General features: G+C 43.1%; 2 protein-coding genes across 2 annotated transcripts; both read right to left on the reverse strand.

The window, feature by feature from the left end:
- Nucleotides 1–73: 73 nt before the first annotated feature.
- LOC130490290 (vomeronasal type-2 receptor 26-like) lies at nt 74–9,036 on the reverse strand. The gene is made up of 6 exons (XM_056864116.1): nt 8,828–9,036; nt 7,356–7,647; nt 4,980–5,402; nt 2,877–3,104; nt 1,966–2,092; nt 74–975 (listed from the first exon to the last, which is right to left on the reverse strand). The coding sequence occupies exons 1-6, from the start codon at nt 9,034–9,036 to the stop codon at nt 74–76; spliced, it is 2,181 nt and encodes a 726-aa protein (XP_056720094.1).
- Nucleotides 9,037–12,511: 3,475 nt separating this feature from the next.
- LOC130490291 (vomeronasal type-2 receptor 26-like) lies at nt 12,512–19,793 on the reverse strand. Its single transcript, XM_056864117.1, has 4 exons — nt 19,449–19,793; nt 15,202–15,429; nt 14,313–14,439; nt 12,512–13,413 (listed from the first exon to the last, which is right to left on the reverse strand). The coding sequence occupies exons 1-4, from the start codon at nt 19,791–19,793 to the stop codon at nt 12,512–12,514; spliced, it is 1,602 nt and encodes a 533-aa protein (XP_056720095.1).
- Nucleotides 19,794–20,496: the final 703 nt, after the last annotated feature.

Here is a 20,496-nt window from a genome sequence, read left to right on the forward strand (position 1 = left end):
AGCCACAGATAAAAAATAAATAGATTCAGATAAAGATACAGCTGCAGAACAAGTGAATAGATGAATGAAGGGTTTAATGGTTTTTCCTGATCAGCTGCTCTCTTCTGTTCAACTCAGGCCTCAGAATGATGACATAGCATTTTGGGGAAAAGATGCAGCCTAGTAAGCCAGCACTGGAAGCTAAGATGGAGAAGATCTCCACGGCCACCGTGTCTCTTCCTTGAGTGCTCAGGTAGGTGGGGAAAAAGGACAGCCAAACACTGCAGAAGACCAACATGCTGAAGGTGATGAACTTGGCTTCATTGAAACTGTCAGGCAACTTTCTGGCGAGGAAAGCCACAATAAAGCAGACGGTGGCCAGAAATCCCATGTAGCCCAAGACACAGTAAAACATGGTGGCTGACCCTTCATTGCATTGCACGATGATTTCTCTATGCAGTGAATGCATGTCCACATCTGGAAATGGAGCAGAAGATCCTAGCCAAACAGCACAAATGCCAATTTGAACAAAGAAGCAAAAGATAACAATAGACCATGCCAATTGTTTACCCACCCACTTTCGGAAAATGTTTCCTGGTTGAGAGGCCATAAATGCCACCACGACTGTAACCGTTTTCGCCAAGACAGAAGAAACAGCGACTGAGAAGATGATGCCAAAAGTCGTTTGTCGGAGGAGGCAGGTCACCCTGTTGGGCCTTCCAAGAAAGAGCAAGGAGCAGAGGAAGCAGAGAAGGAGAGAGATGAGGAGACAGTAGGTGAGGCTCCGGTTGTTGGCTTTAACGATGGGAGTGTCCTTGTGCTTGACAAAGATGGCGAACACCAGGGCTGTGATCAGAGAGAAGAAGAGAGCCAAAAAGGCTAAAATCATGCTCAAGGGTTCGGAAAAGGAAAGGAAATTTGGAATCTTGGGAATGCATTGATCTTGTCCCATGTTAGGATAATGACCATCAGAGCAAGTCATGCAAGAATCCATGTCTGAAAGGAGAAGAGAACCTATTTAGACACATTCATCATATGAAGACAATTTTATGATATAGTACCTAACCTTGTATGGTCAACCCTTGATGAAATAACAAAAAAATCACTATGCTGTGTACAATCAACCTGGAATGCAAATGTTTTGTATAGTTGGTTCCCTTTAAGATCTTTTCTATAGCAGGTGTCTTTAGTCTGACATTCTTCTATAGCTGGTTCACCTTTATGTAATTATATAGAGTTAGGAGTTTGTTTCTTTTCAGGAACACTGAAAAGACTGTAAAATAATGTTATACATGGGAAGACTATTAGATAGTGCCTCCTATAAACTGGTAGGTTTCTTTATTAGTCACACAATGATTTTTAACAGTGTGTAAATATGTGTCAGTTGTTAATTATTTATGAATGTTTGTAGCAGCTGTTTTGTGGGCTGATGAAGACACCCTCAAAATGTCTTCCCACCTGGGTAACCGTCATGGTCCATAGTATTAAATAGATAATAAAACACATATATATGAAGTATAGTGACAGTTATGAGATGCCTTGTATGTTTATTGGCCTATGTGCTGTCATTTGCAACCCCTGATTAAAACAGTTTTGATAACTGGTTCTAGCATTGACTTTCAGCCTATAGACATATATTGATATGAGAGTGTGAATCCTATTGTGGTGAAAGGACCTTTCAGGGGTTTTTGGAGTTCATGGTGATACTTCTCAATTTCGTACCAGGTTGTCTCTTTCCTTAAAACAGAACTATGCCCTTCTGCATCCCGGGAGATGTGTTTTCTTTAGAATCGAGTTCCCATTATTTCTAAAAAGTATTATGCAAATCTCTGGAAATAAATGCAGCAACACAAGCAATGTTCAATACCAAGAAGCTTTTTCATGTTTCCCCATAGTGCAGATGTTTAAATGCCCTCCCTTCAGGCAATCAGTCCAAAAAACATGGCGAACTTCAACAGGAGTCATATGAATCAGAGCATTTCCTACCCTCTTTGTCTGACATTTTCCCTTCTGGACATGGATCACAATCATAGCAGCAGAATGGCTCTCCTTCCTTCTTTTTCTTGCTGAAACCAGGCTTGCAGTTGTCATTACACACAGATAAGGGAGGCAGCTGTCATTGAAGAAAACAAGAAGGTAGAACTGAGAAGATTTTGGAAGTATTTTGGTTCACAATAGCTGTAACGTCAAGGTGATGGGAAGAGTAACATCTTGGATATCAAGGAAGAATGTGCGTTATCCAGATCACGTAGTTTGAAGTGTTGCACGCTTGTTGAGCCCAGTGATGGTGTGATTCATAGCCCATTCCTGAATCTCAAGGATTAAAGTCCTTTGGAGGCCAAGAAGGAGCTTAATCGGCATTGGGGGCCCCTGCACCGGCGGCTGGTCCACTTACGCCTTGCAGAGTGGCCCCAACTTCAGTGAGGAGGCCCCTTACACTGGTTTCTCAGTGGTGCTATGGCAGCGCTGCCCATATACGGTGTCTGGGCCTTCAAACCCAGCGCTGGCATCCTGGAAGGTGTTGCTAAGACTTGCTGGGGGCAGAGCTGCTGATAGGCAGCTTCCTGTCCCCTTTCGGCTTTTTTGCAGCTGTAGCCTTGCCGTTCTCAATGGTGCAAGATGCCCCATTTAAAAAAGGAAAAGCCTCCCAAAGGCTTTGTAAAGCCTTTCAGCGGCCAGGAACCAGCTTTGGAGGCATTGCCGTGGTGCCCCAGTCATGCTGTCCCCAGCCACCAAAAAGTCAGGAATGGGCAGCCCTTGTCTCAATCAGCAAAATTTGTGGACCAAAAAAGTTGTTGAGTCCATTTGCTATCTTCCTTAAAGCCTCTGTCTACTCATTTCATTAAATGGCAAAGAATTTTATATATTTTTGAGAGACAGTGGAGATATTTTCTCACCTGTTTGAGGTGTCTGTTCCACTTAATTCTGTCCTCGTCGATTGTAACTCTTTTCCCAAGTGGGACCTGAGGATCCAGTCTTCCGATCTGGACTCTGACATATGACTCATTTGGAAAAGTGACCAAATTGGTAATATCAAATCCACCTTTCAATTCTCCACGTTCGTTAAAGGTCACTTCGTCTCCAGCACTGTTGTTGAAAGCAATTCTCTGAAGAATTGTGTGGATCTTAGTAGAAACAGAAAGACCGTTAAGGAGCTGGGAGTCAATTCCATGGGTTGGAATGTACTCACCAGTACTTTTCAGCTTCAAACAGATTTTTAGATTACTTTCATCAAGGATGGAAGGTTTTTTATGAATGCAAGTATTTTGGTTGCTCATGCGAATAAGCTTCCATGGCCAGTTACAAGACAAATGAATGAAGTTTGATTCAGAGTGTTTCTGGAATGAATGCTGCTGAGGGAGCTTTAAAAAAAGATCCATTTTGGTTTTGCTGCTTCCAGAGTGCATTTTATTACCCATTAGCTTTCATCACTATATATACGCAAATGAGCCTATCCATTAGAACAGGAGTGGGGAACGTCAGGCCAGGGTGCCGTTTCAGGCCCACAAAATGATTTGGTCTGGCCCTTTGAGGGTCCTGGCAGATCTCCAGCTCAGAAGGATCTAAGACTGGTGATCCGTGCACTCCCTCGGATAGGAATAGCCTGTATTCAAGGCAGATGTGAGTTTGTTTTGCCGAGAAAAAGAACCTTCCCCCCCCTTGCAGAAGGGTTGTTAGCTATGGAGCTGCTAGGACCACCCAAGAAATTGTGTTAACCCTTTCCAACCGGGGCCATGGAGAAACATATTCCCTCTGTACTATAAAAGGGCTGGGGACAGAATTAGTGGCAAAGGAGGGTTAAAGAGGACAGGGGTGGAATGCGTGTGTGGGGGGGAGTTCTTATCCAGTGTGCCTTCATTTCATTCCGGCAGGAGGAGGTACCAGGAGCCGGTTGTAGAGTCCGGCCCCAACTGTATAGAGCAGGAGCAACTCCAGCCTGCAACTGGACGTCAATGCGCAGCTGGATGCCTGCCTGCTTGCCACATGGGGGGGGGGGTCATCTGGGGCAGCTGCCTTCTTGAGGTTTGGTTGGCTAATTTTTATTTTGATAACTTTGTATGACTCGTGAATGATATTATAAATATCCAAATGGCCCTTGGTGGAAAAAAGGTTCCCCACCCCTGCATTAGAAGGACAATACCATGCCCCCACCTTCCCTACAGAGCTTCAGGAAGCCAACGGAAGCATGAAGAGAAGCAAAGTCTGCAGGGGCTGGTCAGAGAGGGACAGAGGATCAGTAATTACCAGGTGGTGAGTTGTGATTTCTCACTTTTCATCTCCATCTCTAGATTTGTACTCTGGTTAGTCAGAGGGAAATACTCCATGATTTTATAGGAGTTCCTATAATTTCCATGGCTTTTACCCTGGAAATTTGGGGAATTCTGACAGCATCATGCTGGGGACAGGGAGTTGATGTCACTTCCGGGTTTTCACACAGAGGTGATCTCGAATTGTCAGTAACACTTTTTCAATGTCCCCACCTCTTTGCAACCCTCAGCATGATAGGGGATTTTTTTTTGTCAGTGAAGAGCAAATACCTTCCAAGGTGGTACATTCAGAGAAGCTAGGCTGCCCGCATGCTCCATGGCTCTGTGGTTGGTTCTGGCAGACACCAAGATGTGTAGAGCATGTGCAATGGCATAGATAGCATTATAGATACTGTAGCTATGGCCAATCATGGTCATTTCAAAAAAGGTTTTTGGGACAGTCTCCAATCTCTCCTCTCCAGTGCATGTCTCATCTGAATTTGTTGGATTACTGGAATCTGGAAATGAACATGTAAAGATTTGTTCCCAGAATTGCTTGATAAAACCATCCCCCTCTGTCCGGGAAGGTGTTATTTGTTGGAGAAATGTATGGAATCCTAGGATGTCCTTTGAATGAATTGTGAAGGAAAGAGCACCATGGAATATTTGTATAGTAAATATCTTTTGTACAATAGAGAATGCAAAGTCAATCTGGGCTGTTGTAATCCACACCTTTCCTGTAGAAGTTCTCACCACATAATCAGCACCTGTTACAGTCTTAAAAATTGTGGGAAGAGAGATAATGGTTGCCAGCCAGGCAAGGGTTACACTTTCTCCATGGAGAACAATTGCATTGGCTTTGCTATCCAAGAAATCTGTATTACTACTGAGACAATATTTTAATAGAAAATTTATGTCATCCCAAGCGATCTTTAGTGTGGCTTTTTCTATGAAGGCCACACAGATTCTTTTGCTGGAAAGCATCGGCTCAAATCCTTGCAAAAAACGGTCTCCTCCTTCATTATCCATAGTGAAGAGCCCAACCCATTTCCAGTCAAAATGCAGAAGTAACTGGACAATTCCCTCGTACTGAAGGGCTTCCTGGGGGACCGTGCGGTAAAAGGGAGGGAGGCTGGTTGGGTTATCCATTGCTGATTCAAATGAGCCAAATGAAAACTAATAAGAAAAAAAAATCATGTAACAGAAGGAGAATAGGAATCCTTCATTTATCACCTTCTTGTTTCAGAAGGTCTTTAAATGTTCTCTCAGATCATGATCCTATTATATCGGCAACGTAAATTGCATAAAAGACCAATCTTTTTCCCAATCTGTTGCACGTCTTCTTTTTTCTGCATATTTCCTGTTGCAGCTAGTAAACTTGTGTGGAATCGTGGCTGTTTTTTACATTTTTGTTTTATTTATTTAAAATATTTATTAGCCATTTTTTCACCTTGCAGAACTCAAAGCGGCTTATAGTGTGAATAAAACAAGTATTATAAAAATACATCAGAAGCCAAAATTTTAAATCTCAATCATGCTCAATTTCTCTTTATTTCTCAGAAGATATCACCATATCTAAATGGTTTATCCCTTTTTTTTCACACAGCAGGGGGACTGAATTATCCGGCAGCCATTAAAACCTTTTTTGGAAAAAGTGAACCAAATGTTGGGGTGTTAAAAAAAGAAAATCTGGGAAAATTCGGATTTGGGTTTCTTGGCCATTTTTTTTCTGGGGAAACCCGAATTCTGAATTTCCTTTACCAGTAAAGATAGGAATTTGGCTTTACATTCGGGTTTGCTCAAAATTCCAGCTTTTAAAACCCTATGGGGCCTTTTGGGGGTTTTCACAGCTCCTCAGGGAGCATTTTTGCAGTTAGATGTCCCTGATTTTCAGGGTAGCATGAAGCTACTTTCCTTGCAAGAACCCCCAAGTTTGATGAAGACTGGGTGCGGGGTTCCAAAGTTATGGGGTCTGGAAGAGGTTGCCTCCCTTACTCTGTAGGGAACAAAGCGAAGTGTTTGCATTTGATTTAAATGGAGGAAGGGGGCTACCTCTTCCAGACCCCAGAACTTCAGAACCCCTGAGCCAATCTTCACCAAACCTGAGGGTTCCTGCAAGGAGTGTCCCTTCTAGCAAACCTGAAAATTTGGGACCTCAAATAGCAACCCCCCATAGCAGCTTCAAAAACAAAACAAAAAACCCACAGGCTAACATGGGTGGGAAATTTCCCCAGCCCATTTTCTCCTTTCTTAACAACTAATGCAAGCAAGCCCACCAAGCCCTACACAACCACCAGACCACCTAGTAGCACAACCTAGCTACCTAGAAGCACAACAACCTAGCAGCACAAAAAACCACACGGAGAAGTCTATGCCAGCTGAGATTCTTTACAAAAAACCCAAAACACAAGGCACCTGAAGAAAATCCAAAGGGGCTTTTGCTATCCCTTACAAAACCTACACTATGCACACAGCGGAGGCTGGATACAGCAGCACCCAGGCACGCTCTGGAGGCACCCCCCCACACACACACAAAACCCATGTCCAGCCACATGATGCCAGTAGCTGGAGGTCTGGGGGAACTGCTGCCAGCCCAGACGTGGTGCCAACCAAGCCAATACGATGCACAGTGCCAAACCCGACAACAACCAGGCACACAATAAGGATACACAAACCCACCAGCAGCCAAGTAAAATGGCTCCCACACACACAGAGAAAGAAACCAAATGGGAAACACTTAAACAGGAACCAAACCAACCTTTACCACTTTTAAAGACAAATCAAAAAGGAATTAAACAAGAATTTAAGCAGTTATGAGCAATAACATCTACAAAATGTTGAAACCAATGTGAATTCAGTCCCAGAAACCCCTCCCTTTGCTTGCATGCAGCCAAATTTAGACAACAAAGCCGCATGTGAAATAAAATGATAGGGTCTCAAACTGCTAGATGTCTTCTCCTCCAGGTAGCAGGCAAGTAACAATCCAATGGAAGAAGCAGGCTGTAACCCATCAGGTCAGCTCAGGATGAGGCTAGCAGGAGCAAAACCCTTGGGCCTAGATCGAAAAGGGGTCTTCAATTGCACGTGAGATTTGTGGAAGTCCAAATAATCAGAGTTCTCTGTTCTTACCTGTGGGATCTTGTAGCGACTTAAAAGAGTTGCCATGTCTGTTGAGGTTTCAGAACTGTATCCCCCAATGACACCGATCATTTTTTTTGGGGTGCCACACTTGTAGTTTGGGACAAGTTCACGTGATGTGAAGAGTAGGTCTAGGGTGGTCCTGTAAGTCCATTTCAGATATATGTAGGAGTCATGGATGTGGAACCCAAGAGTGACATTGGGCAAGATATTGGGGTTCTGATTGATCTCATGGATGGCAAACACCAAGGCGAGGATGTGCTGGTAGAACTTTGTTATCAGGCTGCAACCAAAATCAGTTATTGTTTGAGAAGAGAACTTTTCAACGTACAGCATCTGTATTGGTCACTGATGGATCTAAGAACACAATAAGGGCCCAACTAAATCTGAGAAATGGCTCATCTGGGATACTTTTCATCTCCCCCAACTCAATGCTACTTTTTATTGAGTAAAAATAGAATAGAAATTAACATTTTGAATCACCGGTAATAGCTACAATAAGTATAACATAATCTAGGTACTAAGCATAATCTATGTGTGTATATCAATGATCGGGACAATGCCATTTATTGCAAACAGATGCAAACCTTTTCCCTTCCCCTTCTTTCCTTTCTGTATTCCCTAAAAATAATAAAAAATGTATTTTAAAAAAAAGACATTCCCACTACCCACCAATGACTGGCATTCAAGTGGATACTGGAGGTTCCTCTCAGTTAGCAGTGGAACTGCTCCTGAATAGATCAGAGGATTTCTTTTGACCCCATTGAAGACACATTATCCAGCATTCTTCAACAGAGTCTGTGTCAGCAAGTCCCATGTGTTTGGTGAGGAATTACTTTCTTATGTATTTCCAGCATATGTGTGTAATCTGCTGTCAAGTCGCAGCCAATTTATGGCGGCCCCAGCAAAGGTCTTTGAAGGCAAGTGAGAAGCAGAAGTGGTTGTCCATTTCCTTTCTCTGCAGAGTCTTCCTAGGTGGTCTACCTTATAAGTTCTTCTTATTAAAAAAATTATATAAACACTATATTTTGAACACTTGTCTCTTTATTAAGTTTTTTTTTCTAAGCCACTTATGCACATAAATGCTGGTTAAAAAATCTCTAAAGTTTCCCCAGCCTCTTGCAGAACCAAGTCTTCATGCTAACCAACCCAACTAAAATGTAGCCTGACCCTGCATAGTTTCTAAGAACTGAGGAGAATGGCTATACCATGCTGCCTTCGCTCCATCCTGCATATATGTGTGTAAAGTGCCATCAGGTTGCAGCCGACCTATTCCTTTCTTTTGTGTCACTTCAGAGGAGCAATCAAAGTTTCTTTGTCCCTGGTAAAGCGTTCCTTTGGTACCTTATGGCACATCATTATTATTAAAAATATCTATTCAGTTTTTGCAAGTCTACAGAATTGCTAAAATAAAATCAGACATCATCATCAACTCTATATTAGAGAAGCCATGAAGTCCTTACACTGGCAAACATGCATCATCCTGGGAAGGGTGCCACTCAAATAGAACTTCTCGGGAAGAACAGCCAATATGAGTTACAATTCCACCAATTAGGATTTCACCTGGCTGATACCACTGATGTGGAATCTGAGGGGAAAGGTTCCCCGTGCACTTCATGCTATGTACTTCATACACCACGTGCGGAAGCAGCATCTGTATCAGCAGCAACATCTCAGACTCTGCCAAGTGAAATCCAAGAACACCTCTCTCTCCACACGTACTATCCTAGGTCTCCTCTACAGCATCATCCTTAGTTTCCGCCTGGTTTCAAGAAGGTGGCTCAGAAGGCATCCAAGTGTTCCAACACTCTTTTCAACAGTGGACGTAGGGACCTTTTCTTTCGTGTCTCAACCTGTTTCTTTGCATGAAATTCGAGAGATATTTAGTACTGATACGAAAATTGCCTCTCTCTAGTCCCTCATTTTAGCTGTGAATGGCTCAGCAGAGGGTTTTATAAGCAGAATTTAAAGATTTTATTTCTGGTTTGTTTTCTGTTTCCTTCTAGAAAGCTATATGAACTGAGACCAAGCAAAGAAATTACAGTGATTTTGATAATTATGGTGGTGGTCATTTCCTCTGGAAGACTGCTAATTTTGTTCTGGGATAATAACTTGCAGAACTAGTGAAGCAAAAATATTTTTTTCTAATTTCATCCCAGCTTCACTAGGAGGAGCTGGAATGGGGAGTTCAGAATGACTAGCAGGGCCCCCACCCAACCATGATGCAATAAAAAACCCGAGCATCTCTGAATGGAAGTGACAAAGCAAAAACTGCGGACAACTTCTCCTTTGCTGAATTTATTTATTTATCACATGACCACATGAACACATGAAGCTGCCTTCAGTTGAATCAGATCCCTGGTCCATCGAAGTCAGTATTGTGTACTCAGACCAGCAGCGGCTCTCCAGGGTCTCAGGCAGAGGTCTTTCACAACACCTACAGTACCTGCCTAGTCCCTTTAACTGGAGATGCCGGGGATTGAATCTGGGATCTTCTGCATGCCAAGCAGATGCTCTGCCACTGAGCCACAACCCCCTCCCTGAAATCTGGATAATTTCTTCACCACTTTTAACAGAGAACCTATTCAAAAGGTTTTACAAAGTTAAGAATGATAAAGCCATAAACAGCACAGAATCATTAAAAGTTCCAAGAAACCCAGCCTTAAAATCCAGCAACAAACCCCCAAGTTAAACCGTGTTTTCTCTCAGGTTAGGGGTAAACGATCAAAATGTTGGAAGATCAACCCGGCTATTAACCTCTTGGGCAAAGAGAATAGGTTTGGCCTTGCACCAAAATGATAGTTGCGTAGGTGTCAGGCAAGACTCAAAAGGAAGGGCATTCTTTGGGGGTGAGATGCCAAATTGACAAGCCATGATTCCGAGCACCACCAGCCTCACTGATCTAAGCAGGGAGAGCAGGAGGATCTGAACAATGAGGGAAACATTAATAGATGGGATGTACAGTATGGAAGGAAGTAGACCTTTGTGTCCTCCAACTATAAGCCATTTAGGGCCTGAAAATAAGATTTTGCACTTTGAGTTTTGCGAGGAAATAGACAGGCAGCCAGGGAGGATTTTTCTCCACTTTCCCGACCTTTCAGAGCCTGTGTGATGTAGTGGCTGGAATCTCTGACTAGGATCAGGGAGAGCCAGGGTTGAATCCCCATTCTCCAATGGCAGGATGCTGTTTTGACCTTGGTCTGGTTCTTTTGGTCCCCACTGGAAGACAACGCGGAGTATAACGTTGGTGAAACGATCACTCGTTCTGTGCTGCAGATTTTTTGCCATGAGGCAGAACTGCTCATTCATTATTCAAGGTAGCATTGCATATCGCAAGCGCGGGAAGCTTCAGGACTGGCCAGCAGGGGAAATTTGAACATCACCCCCAGGACATGGCTGGGATTTGGGGGGGGGGATTTGTTTGGTGAAAAGCCTAACCTCCAGAAAGAAATTGAAGAACAAGGTGCTGAGTGGGTCCTTTCTGAGCATGTGTGAAATGGTTATATTTACATATTCCTGGAGGAGGTGCTTTGTTAGCATGTGTCCCAATCTGATTGCAGGCCTGGTTGTGGGACAGAAAGGGTCTTGGTCTATGGTTTTCATACAGTTTGGCAGTGAGAGCTAGATCATCCCCCTGCTGCGATGTGGGTGCTTCTGCCTCAGGGCAAAAGTGGCCTCATCAGGAGGGGATGTGGTTTGGCTCCCCTTTCTATCAGTTTGCCTCTGCCTGTCGACCAGCTGAATTTCGGTGGGGAGCGGCCATTAGCGGGCATTTGGGATCCTTTGGGAATTACCAGCAGCCAACAGCGGCCTAGACCACTGTCACACGCAATGCAGCAGTGGCATTTCCAAACATCCGGGGAAGAGACATCCTCATGTCACCAGCAACTACATGGACGATCTGGTATCTGGGCAAAACACTATGCTAACAATGGTATCGCCAAGAACAGAGGCTTAGGCCTCACTTTGCTGCAAGCACATTCTTCCCACCCCGCTCCGGTTGCAGGGGTGTATCAGACACCCCGAGTCTTCAATAAGCCTGTGCAATAACAGGGATGCCAGAAATAAGGTTGATGGTCTTTGATTAGGCCTCTAAGTACTCTCTCTCTCTCTCTCTCTCTCTCTCTCTCTCTCTCTCTCTCTCTCTCTCTCTCTCTTTCTCTTTCTCTTTCTCTTTCTCTTTCTCTCACCCAAAAAATCCTGAGCCAGCATTTTTGATTTGCGATTTACTGGAATGAAACATTCAAATGTATATTTTTTTCAACCTCCCCACCAAGGAATAAAGGCCCATAGTGTTATGCCTATAATCTTCATTATTTTTGGAAATGTATGCTTTTATAAGTCCGCATGCTCAGTCCGCATGCTCACACTTATAAAGATGCTAAGCCCGGGGCATAAGGGTTAGCATCTAGCACAATACCATATTCTGCACACATATATAATGACAATACCCCATGAATAGGGGGTCAAGTATTATTCTTTGGTTCCTCTTCACTCCTGTGTGATCACTGAGTTAGCGTAAACTAGCAGCCATTATGAATCAGGTGCCAGTGAGATCATCCTTGCAGGCCTGGTTCAGCTAGCCGCCCTAATGAGGCCCAAGGCAGTGATTTAGGGGTGTCAGATGAGAATGTTAAGTGTTGTTTCTCCATTACAGATCATGTAGCCACCTAAATCCAGGCCTCAAAACCACACTGATACGATATGCTACTCCAAATGTATCCATTATTGGGTCTTTGTATCTCTACGCACTATATTACATAATTGTAACACCCCTGACCAGAAGTTATAAACGTTGCAATCCTTTGTTCTGGTGTGTGAATTGTCCTGCGCATTTGGGGCAATTCCCATCCGGTGTGTATATTGGGCCTAATAAACAGACTGCTTTGAACTCTCAACCTCCTACTGTGTTATTGTCATTGGGAATTAATAAAATAATACAGGCATATCAATAGAAACTTTCTAAATGAGTCTTAGATGCCTATTACAGAAGAATTTCAGGGGAAAGTTTCTGGGTTTCATTCTATGCAGAAAACAAAATAGCCACAGGTAAAGAAATAGAAGAAAACAAAATAGCCACAGATAAAAAATAAATAGATTCAGATAAAGATACAGCTGCAGAACAAGTGAATAGATGAATGAAGGGTTTAATGTTTTTTCCTGATCAGCTGCTCTCTTCTGTTCCACTCGGGCCTCAGAATGATGACATAGCATTTGGGGAAAAAGATACAGCCTAGTAAGCCAGCACTGGAAGCGAAGATGGAGAAGATCTCCACGGCCACCGTGTCTCTTCCTTGAGTGCTCAGGTAGGTGGGGACGAAGGACAGCCAAACACTGCAGAAGACCAACATGCTGAAGGTGATGAACTTGGCTTCATTGAAACTGTCAGGCAACTTTCTGGCTAGGAAAGCCACAATAAAGCAGACGGTGGCCAGAAATCCCATGTAGCCCAAGACACAGTAAAACATGGTAGCTGACCCTTCATTGCATTGCACGATCATTTCTCTATTGAGTGAATTCATGTCCACATCTGGAAATGGAGGAGAAGATCCCAGCCAAACAGCACAAATGCCAACTTGAACAAAGAAGCAAAAGATAACAATAGACCATGCCAATTGTTTCCCCACCCACCTTCGGAAAATGCTTCCTGGTTTAGACGCCATAAATGCCACCACGACCGTGACAGTTTTTGCCAGGACAGAAGAAACAGCGACTGAGAAGATGATGCCAAAAGTCGTTTGTCGGAGGAGGCAGGTCACCTTGTTGGGCCTTCCAATGAAGAGCAAGGAGCAGAGGAAGCAGAGAAGGAGAGAGATGAGTAGACAGTAGGTGAGGCTCCTGTTGTTGGCTTTAACGATTGGGGTTTCCTTGTACTTGACAAAGATTGCGAGCACCAGGGCTGTGATCAGAGAAAAGGAGAGAGCCAAAAAGGCCAAAATCATGCTCAAGGGTTCGGAAAAGGAAAGGAAATTTGGAATCTTGGGAATGCATTGGACTTGTCTCAGGTTTGGATAATGACCTTCAGAGCAAGTCATGCAAGAATCCATGTCTGAAAGGAGAAGAGAACCTATTTAGACACATTCATCATATAAATACAGTTTGATGAAATAGTACCTTGTATGGTCAACCCTTGATGAAATAACAAAAAATCATTATGTTGTTTACATTCAACCTGAAAGGCAGATGTTATGTATGGTTGGTTCCCATTAAGATCTGTTCTATAGTCGGTGTCTTTAATCTGACATTCCTCTATAGCTGGTTCACCTTTTTGTAATTATATAGCGTTAGGATGTTTTTCCTTTCAGGAACACTGAAGAGACTGTAAAGGAATGTTAAACTTGGGAAGACTACTAGAGAGTGTCTCCTAGAAACTGGTAGGTTTCCTTATTAGTCACAATAAGATTTTTAACAGTGTGTAAATATCTGTTAGTTGTCAATAATTTATGAATCTTTGTAGCAACTGTTCAGTGGGCTGATGAAGACACCCTTGAATTGTCTTCCAACCTGGGTAACCCTCATGGTCCATAGTATTTAACCTTGATAAAAACAGTTTTGTTGACTGGTCCTAGCATTGACTTTCAGCCTATAGACATATTTTTTATATGAGAGTGTAAATCCTATTGTGGTGAAAGGACCTTTCTGGGAGTTTGGGTGCTCATGGTGATACTTCTCAATCTCGTACCGGGTTGTCTCTTTCCTTGAAACAGAACTGTGCCCTACTGATTCCCGGCAGATGTGTTTTCTTTAGAATCGAGTTCCCATTATTTCTAAAATGTATACCGCAAATTTCTGGAAATAAATGCACCAACACAAGGAATTTTTAATACCGAAAAGACTTTTCATGTTTCCCCATAGCACAGATGTTTAAATGCCCTCCCGTCAGGCAATCAGTCCCAAAAACATATTGGGATCTTCAACAGGAGTCATATGAATCAGAGCATTTCCTACCCTCTTTGTCTGATATTTTCCCTTCTGGACAGGGATCACAATCGTAGCAGCAGAAAGGCTCCCCTTCCTTTTTTTTCTTGCTGAAACCAGGTTTGCAGTTGTCATTACACACAGATAAGGGAGGCAGCTGTCATTGAGGAAAATGAAAATGGAGAACTGAGAATATTTTGGGAGTATTTTGGTTCACAATAGCTGTAAAAGTTGTTAAGGTGATGGGAAGAATAACATACTGTATTTCAAGGGAGAATACATGTTATCCAGACCACTACTGAATCAACGGAGATTAAAACGTTGCGTGCCCAGTGATGGTGTCATTCACACCCGTTCCTGAATCTCTAGGATGAAAGTTCTTTGGTGGCCAAGAAGGGGCTGAACCGGCATTGGGGGCCCCTAGACCAGCAGCTGGACCACTTACGCCTTGCAGAGTGGCCCCAATGGCGGTGGGGAGGCCCATACGCTGGTCTCCCACTGCTGCCGGGGCAGCGCCACCCATGGATGGTGGATGGGACCTCCGCCAGTGTTCCACCAGCACAAAGCCCCACACTGACATCCTGGGGGGTGTTGCTAAGGCGTACTGGGGGGCTGAGCCGCCAATAGGCAGCTTCCTGTCCCTTTTCGGCTTTTTTGCAGGGGTAGCCTTGTTGTTCTCAACGGAGCAAAATGGCCCATTTTAAAAAGAACCAGATTTGGAGGTGCCGCAGCAGCACCTCAGCCACGCCTCAGTCCCTGGCCATGGAAAGGTCAAAAATGGGCAGCCCGTGTCTCAATCAGCAAACTTCTTGGACTAAAAAAGTGGTTGAGTGTGTTTGCTATCTTACTTAAAGCTTCTGTCTACTCAATTCATTAAAGTTTTGTATATTTTTGACAGACAGTGGAGATTTTTTCTCACCTGTGCGAGGTGTCTGTTCCACTGAATTCTGTCCTCGTCGATGGTAACTCTTTTACTAAGTGGAACCTGAGGATCCAGCCTCCCCATCTTGACTCTGACATAGGACTCATTTGGAAAAGTGACCATATTGGTAATATCAAATCCACCATTCAATTCTCCATGTTCGTTAAAGGTCACTTCGTCTCCGGCACTGTTGTTGAAAGCAATTCTCCGAAGAAGTGCATGGAGCTTAGTAGAAAGAGAAAGTGTATTAAGAAGCCTGGAGTGAATTACATGGATTGCCATGACCTCCTCACCAATACTTTTGTTTCAAACAGATTTTTAGATTACTTTCATCAAGGACTGAAGGTTTTCTATGAATTCAAGTATTTTGGTTGCTGATGAGAATAGGTTTCCATGGCCAATTACAGGACAAAGGAATGAAGTTTGATTCAGGGTGTTTCTGGAATGCATACTGCTGAAGGAGCTTCCAGAAATTCCGTTTTGGTTTTGCTGCATCCAGAGTTAATTTTGTTGGCCAGCAGCATTCATCGCTATCTATATGCAAATGTGCCCATCCATAAGAACAGGGGTGGGTCCAGGGGCCATTTAAGGCTCGTAAAATCATTTGATCCGGCACTTTGTGTGTCCTGGCAGATCGCTAGCTCAAAAGGATCTAAGATTGGTGATCCACCCCCTCTCGTGGGCAGGAATAGCCTCTATTCAAGGCAGATGTGAGTTCATTTTGCTGAGAAAAATAAAGAAGTGTCGTGAGGTATGACGCTTCTATGACTGCCCAATAAACTGTGTTAACCCTTTCCCACCCGGGCCATGGAGAAACGTATTCCCTCTGTACTACAAGAGGGCTGGGGGTGGAAGTGGTGACAATGGAGGTGCTAAAGGAGGCAGGGCCAGAATGCACGGGGGGGGGGAGTTCTTAGCTAGTGTGTCCTCATTTCATCCCTGCAGGCGGAGGTAGCAGGAGCCGGCTGTGGAATCTGGCCTCGACTGTGTGGAGCAGGAGTGGCATGTGGCTGGACGGCTATGCCCAGCTGATGCTAAAGACCATCCTGTGACACCAGGTGGGCGATTGTGCCACCTGGTTGGTTGCCTCCCTGCTTTCCACGAGGGAGGGGGGTAATCTGGGGTAGCTGCCGGCCTGGGTCCGGGTTGGCAAATTTTTAAGTTGATAATTTTGTATGGCCCATGAATGATGTTATAAACCTCCAAATGTCCCTTGGTGGAAAAATGGTTCCCCACCCCTGCATTACAAGGACAATAGGAATGCTCCCACCTACCCTACAGAGCTGCAGGAAGCCAAAGGAAGCATGAAGAGAAGCAAAGTTTGCAGGGGATGGTCAGAAAGGGACAGAGGGTCAGAGCTTACCAGGTGGTGAGATGTAATTTCTCACTTTTCAACTCCATCTCTAGATTTGTGCTCTGGTTAGTAAGACGGAAATACTCCCTGACTCTATAGGAGTTCCCATAGTTTCCATGGCTTTTACCATGGAATTTTGGGGAATTCTGACCGCATCATGCTGGGGACAGGGAGCTGATGTCACTTCCGTTTTTTCACACAGAGGTGATCTCGAATTGTCAGTGACACTTTTTCAACGGCCCCACCTCTTTGCAACCCTCAGCATGATAGGGGATTTGTTTTGTTTTTTTGGTCAGTGAAGAGCAAATACCTTCCAAGGTGGCACATTCAGAGAAGCCAGGCTGACCCCATCCTCCATGCCTCTGTGGTTGGTTCTGGCGGACGCCAAGATGTGTAGAGCATGTGCAATAGCATAGACAGCATTATAGATACTGTAGCTATGGCCACTCATGGTTATTTCAAAAAAAGGTGCTGGGACAGTCTCCAATCTCTCCTCTCCAGTGCATGTGTCCTCCAAATTGGTTGGATTAATGGAATCTACTAATACACAGTGAAAGACTTGTTCCCAGAATTGCTTGATAAAACCATCCTCCTTTACCCAGGAAGGTTTTATTTGTTGGAGAAACGTATGGAATCCTAGGATATCCTCGGAATGTATTGTGAAGGAAAGAGCACCATGAAATATTTGTATATTTGATATCTTTTGTGCAATAGTGAATGCAAAGTCAATCTGGGCTGTTGTAATCCACACCTTTCCTGTAGAGGTTCTCACCACATAATCAGAACCTGTTACATTCATTAAAAATGTGGGCATAGAGATAATGGTTGCCAGCCAGGCAAGGGTTACACTTTCTCCATGGAGAACAATTGCATTGGCTTTGCTATCCAAGAAATCTGTTTTACTGCTGTCTAAATATTTTAAAATAAATTGTATGTCATCCCACACAACCTGTATTATGGCTTTTTCTCTGAAGGCCACACAGATTCCTTTCCTGGAAAGCATCGGCTCAACTGCTTGCAAAAAACGGTCTCCTACTTCATTATCCATAGTGAAGAGCCCAACCCATTTCCAGCTGAAATGCAGAAATAGCTGGACAATTCCCTCATACTGTAGGGCTTCCTGGGGGGCTGTGCGGTAAAAGTGAGGGAGACTGGTTGAGTTATCTGCTGCTGATTCAAATGAGCCAAATGAAAACTAATAAGAAAAAAAAATCATATTACAGAGGGAGAATAGGAATCCTTCATTTATCACCTTCTTGTTTCAGAAGGTCTTTAAATGTTACCTCAGATCTTAATCCTATTATATCGGTTACATAAACTGCATAAAAGACTACTCTGTTTTCCAGACTGTTGCACATCTTTTTCCTGCATGTTTCCTGTTGCAGCTAGTGAACATGTCTGGATCCATGGCAGTGATTTAAATTTTTATATTATTTATTTAAAATATTTATTAGCCATTTCTTCACCTTGCAGAACTCAAGGCGGCTTATAGTGTGAATAAAACAAATATTATAAAAAATACATAAAAGATCAAAATTTAAATCTCAGTCATGCCCAATGTTCATTTATTTCTCAAAAGATAACCCCATATCTAAATGGTTTATCTTTTTCTTTCTTTCACAAAGCAGGAGGTACGAATTATCCGGCAGCCATTAAACACTTTTTGGGGAAAATGAAACAATGATACTTTATGATACTGGAGTTTTGGTAGAAGATATTTCACACAATATTGATTCCTTTTTGTTAATTTTTTGGGGACATAAATTCAGATTGCCTAAGTGTGTATCAGGTATAGCTGTTCAGCAAGAATTTGCAATCCCTTCATTGAAAGAAGGTCAGTATTGTCTACTCTGACTGGCAATGGCTCTCCAGGGTCTCCGGCAGAGGTCTTTCCCATTAAGTACTGCTTGATCAGTAACTGGAGATGCTTTGGAATGAACCTGTGACCTTGTGCATTCCAAGCAGTTGTTGTCCCACTGAGCCACGGCTGGCTACTTGTACACCAGTAACCTTCTATACTAATCTGGCAATTATTTTTGACTAATTCCTAAGAGTGAAAAAAAAAATTTGGTTTCAATGTGCCATTTAATCACTGTTATATTCTATGTAAAATCCTGCAGTGCTCTTTCTCATGGGCACAATTCTGGGATTAAACAGATGGGGTTCAAGAAGAGCATGTTCGAAATTTATATTTTTTAAAAATTGGAGCATATGGTCAATACAGGGGAAAACTTGATTTGTATTTTCCCTCCTTTTGATCATGACTTTCCGTCCCACCATTCAGATCCCACCCGGATGTGGAAACTGGAGTCATGAAGCTGATTTTTGTTCTTTAGCAATATCCCAGAAGAACCAGATACCTCTAGCTTTGGTGTTCAAACGAGGATTCTGTGTAGAAACAAAAATGTTGCCTTCTAAGAATGTTCTTCATAATCTGAGATGCCAAAACCCACAGACAAATGTCGCCAGATCTGTGTGAATCTTCCACATTTCCTTTCCCCTTCAATCCTTCTTTGCTTCCATTTTGAGTAGCTACCGTAATAGAACTGTTCATAGTACTTAGAAAGGATTATCCAGTAGATTGACGGAATTGACCAATAATCAAACCAACACCCATGCATTGAACAGAATCAAGTATTGTAACATCCTCCCTACCAAAAAAAATCATCTCAACATATTCAAATGGAATATGCCACACACATCCTTTGAAATCCTTCCTGACATCTCTCATTTCAAGATGCATATCACACTCAAATGCAAAGTAACATATTTCACCTCTCCCCCTATTTTTTGCTTACTCGTTGAAACCATTGTCACTAGATGAGGAAGGGGTCTTAAACTGCATGTGAGATTTGTGGAAGTCCAAATAAACGCAGTTCTCTGCTCATACCTGTGGGATCTTGTAACGACTTAAGAGAGTTGCTATATCTGTTGAGATTTCAGAAGTATATCCCCCAATGACACCGATCATTTTTTTCTGGGTGCCACACTTGTAGTTTGGGACAAGTTCAAGTGATGTGAAGAGTAGGTCCAGGGTGGTCCTGTAAGTCCATTTCAGATATATATAGGAGTCATGAATGTGAAACCCAAGGGTGACATTTGGCAGGATATTGGGATTCTTGTTGACCTCATGGATCGCAAACACCAAAGCGAGGATGTGCTGGTAGAACTTTGTTATCAAGCTGCAACCAAAATCAGTTATTGTTTGAGAAGAGAACTCTTCAACATACGGCATCTGTATTGGTCACTGATGGATCTGAGAACACAATAAGGGCCCAACTAAATCTGAGAAATGGCTCATCTGGGACACTTTTCATTTCCCCCAACACAATGCTACTGGGAAACCAACAAGCTGGACATTGAACCATCAGACATTCCCACTACCCACCAATGACTGGAATTCAAGTGGATACTGTAGGTTCCTCTTAGTTAGCAACACAACTGCCCCTGAATAGATCCACAAATTTGTTTTGACCCCCTTGAAGACACATAATCCAGCATCCTTCAACAGAGTGTGTGTCAGCAAGTCCCATGTTTTCTGTGAGGAATTACTTTCTTATGTTTCTCCAGCATACTGCCAAGCAATTTCATTCAGTGATTCTGAGTTTTACTGTTGCGTACATATTCTAAATCTGTTTTGTGCAAACTATTTGTATTCTCCTTCTAATCTATTTCTAATCTGTTTACCATATGCCTTCATATGTTACCCTAATTTGAGAAGAAGAGTTGGTTTTTATAACCCAATTACTTCTATTTGATTAAGGAGACTCAAACCAGCTTCATAACGCCTTCCTTTCCTCTCCCCACAACAAACACCTTGTGAGACAGGTGGGGCTGAGAGAGTCCCGAGAGTACCGTGACAAGCCCAAGGTCACACAACAGGATTCATGTGTAGGAGTGGGGGAAAAAACCCTGTTCACCAGATTAGAGACCGCTGC

Source organism: Euleptes europaea, chromosome 18 (genome assembly GCF_029931775.1).
Source record: "Euleptes europaea isolate rEulEur1 chromosome 18, rEulEur1.hap1, whole genome shotgun sequence".
Classification (NCBI taxonomy): domain Eukaryota; kingdom Metazoa; phylum Chordata; class Lepidosauria; order Squamata; family Sphaerodactylidae; genus Euleptes; species Euleptes europaea.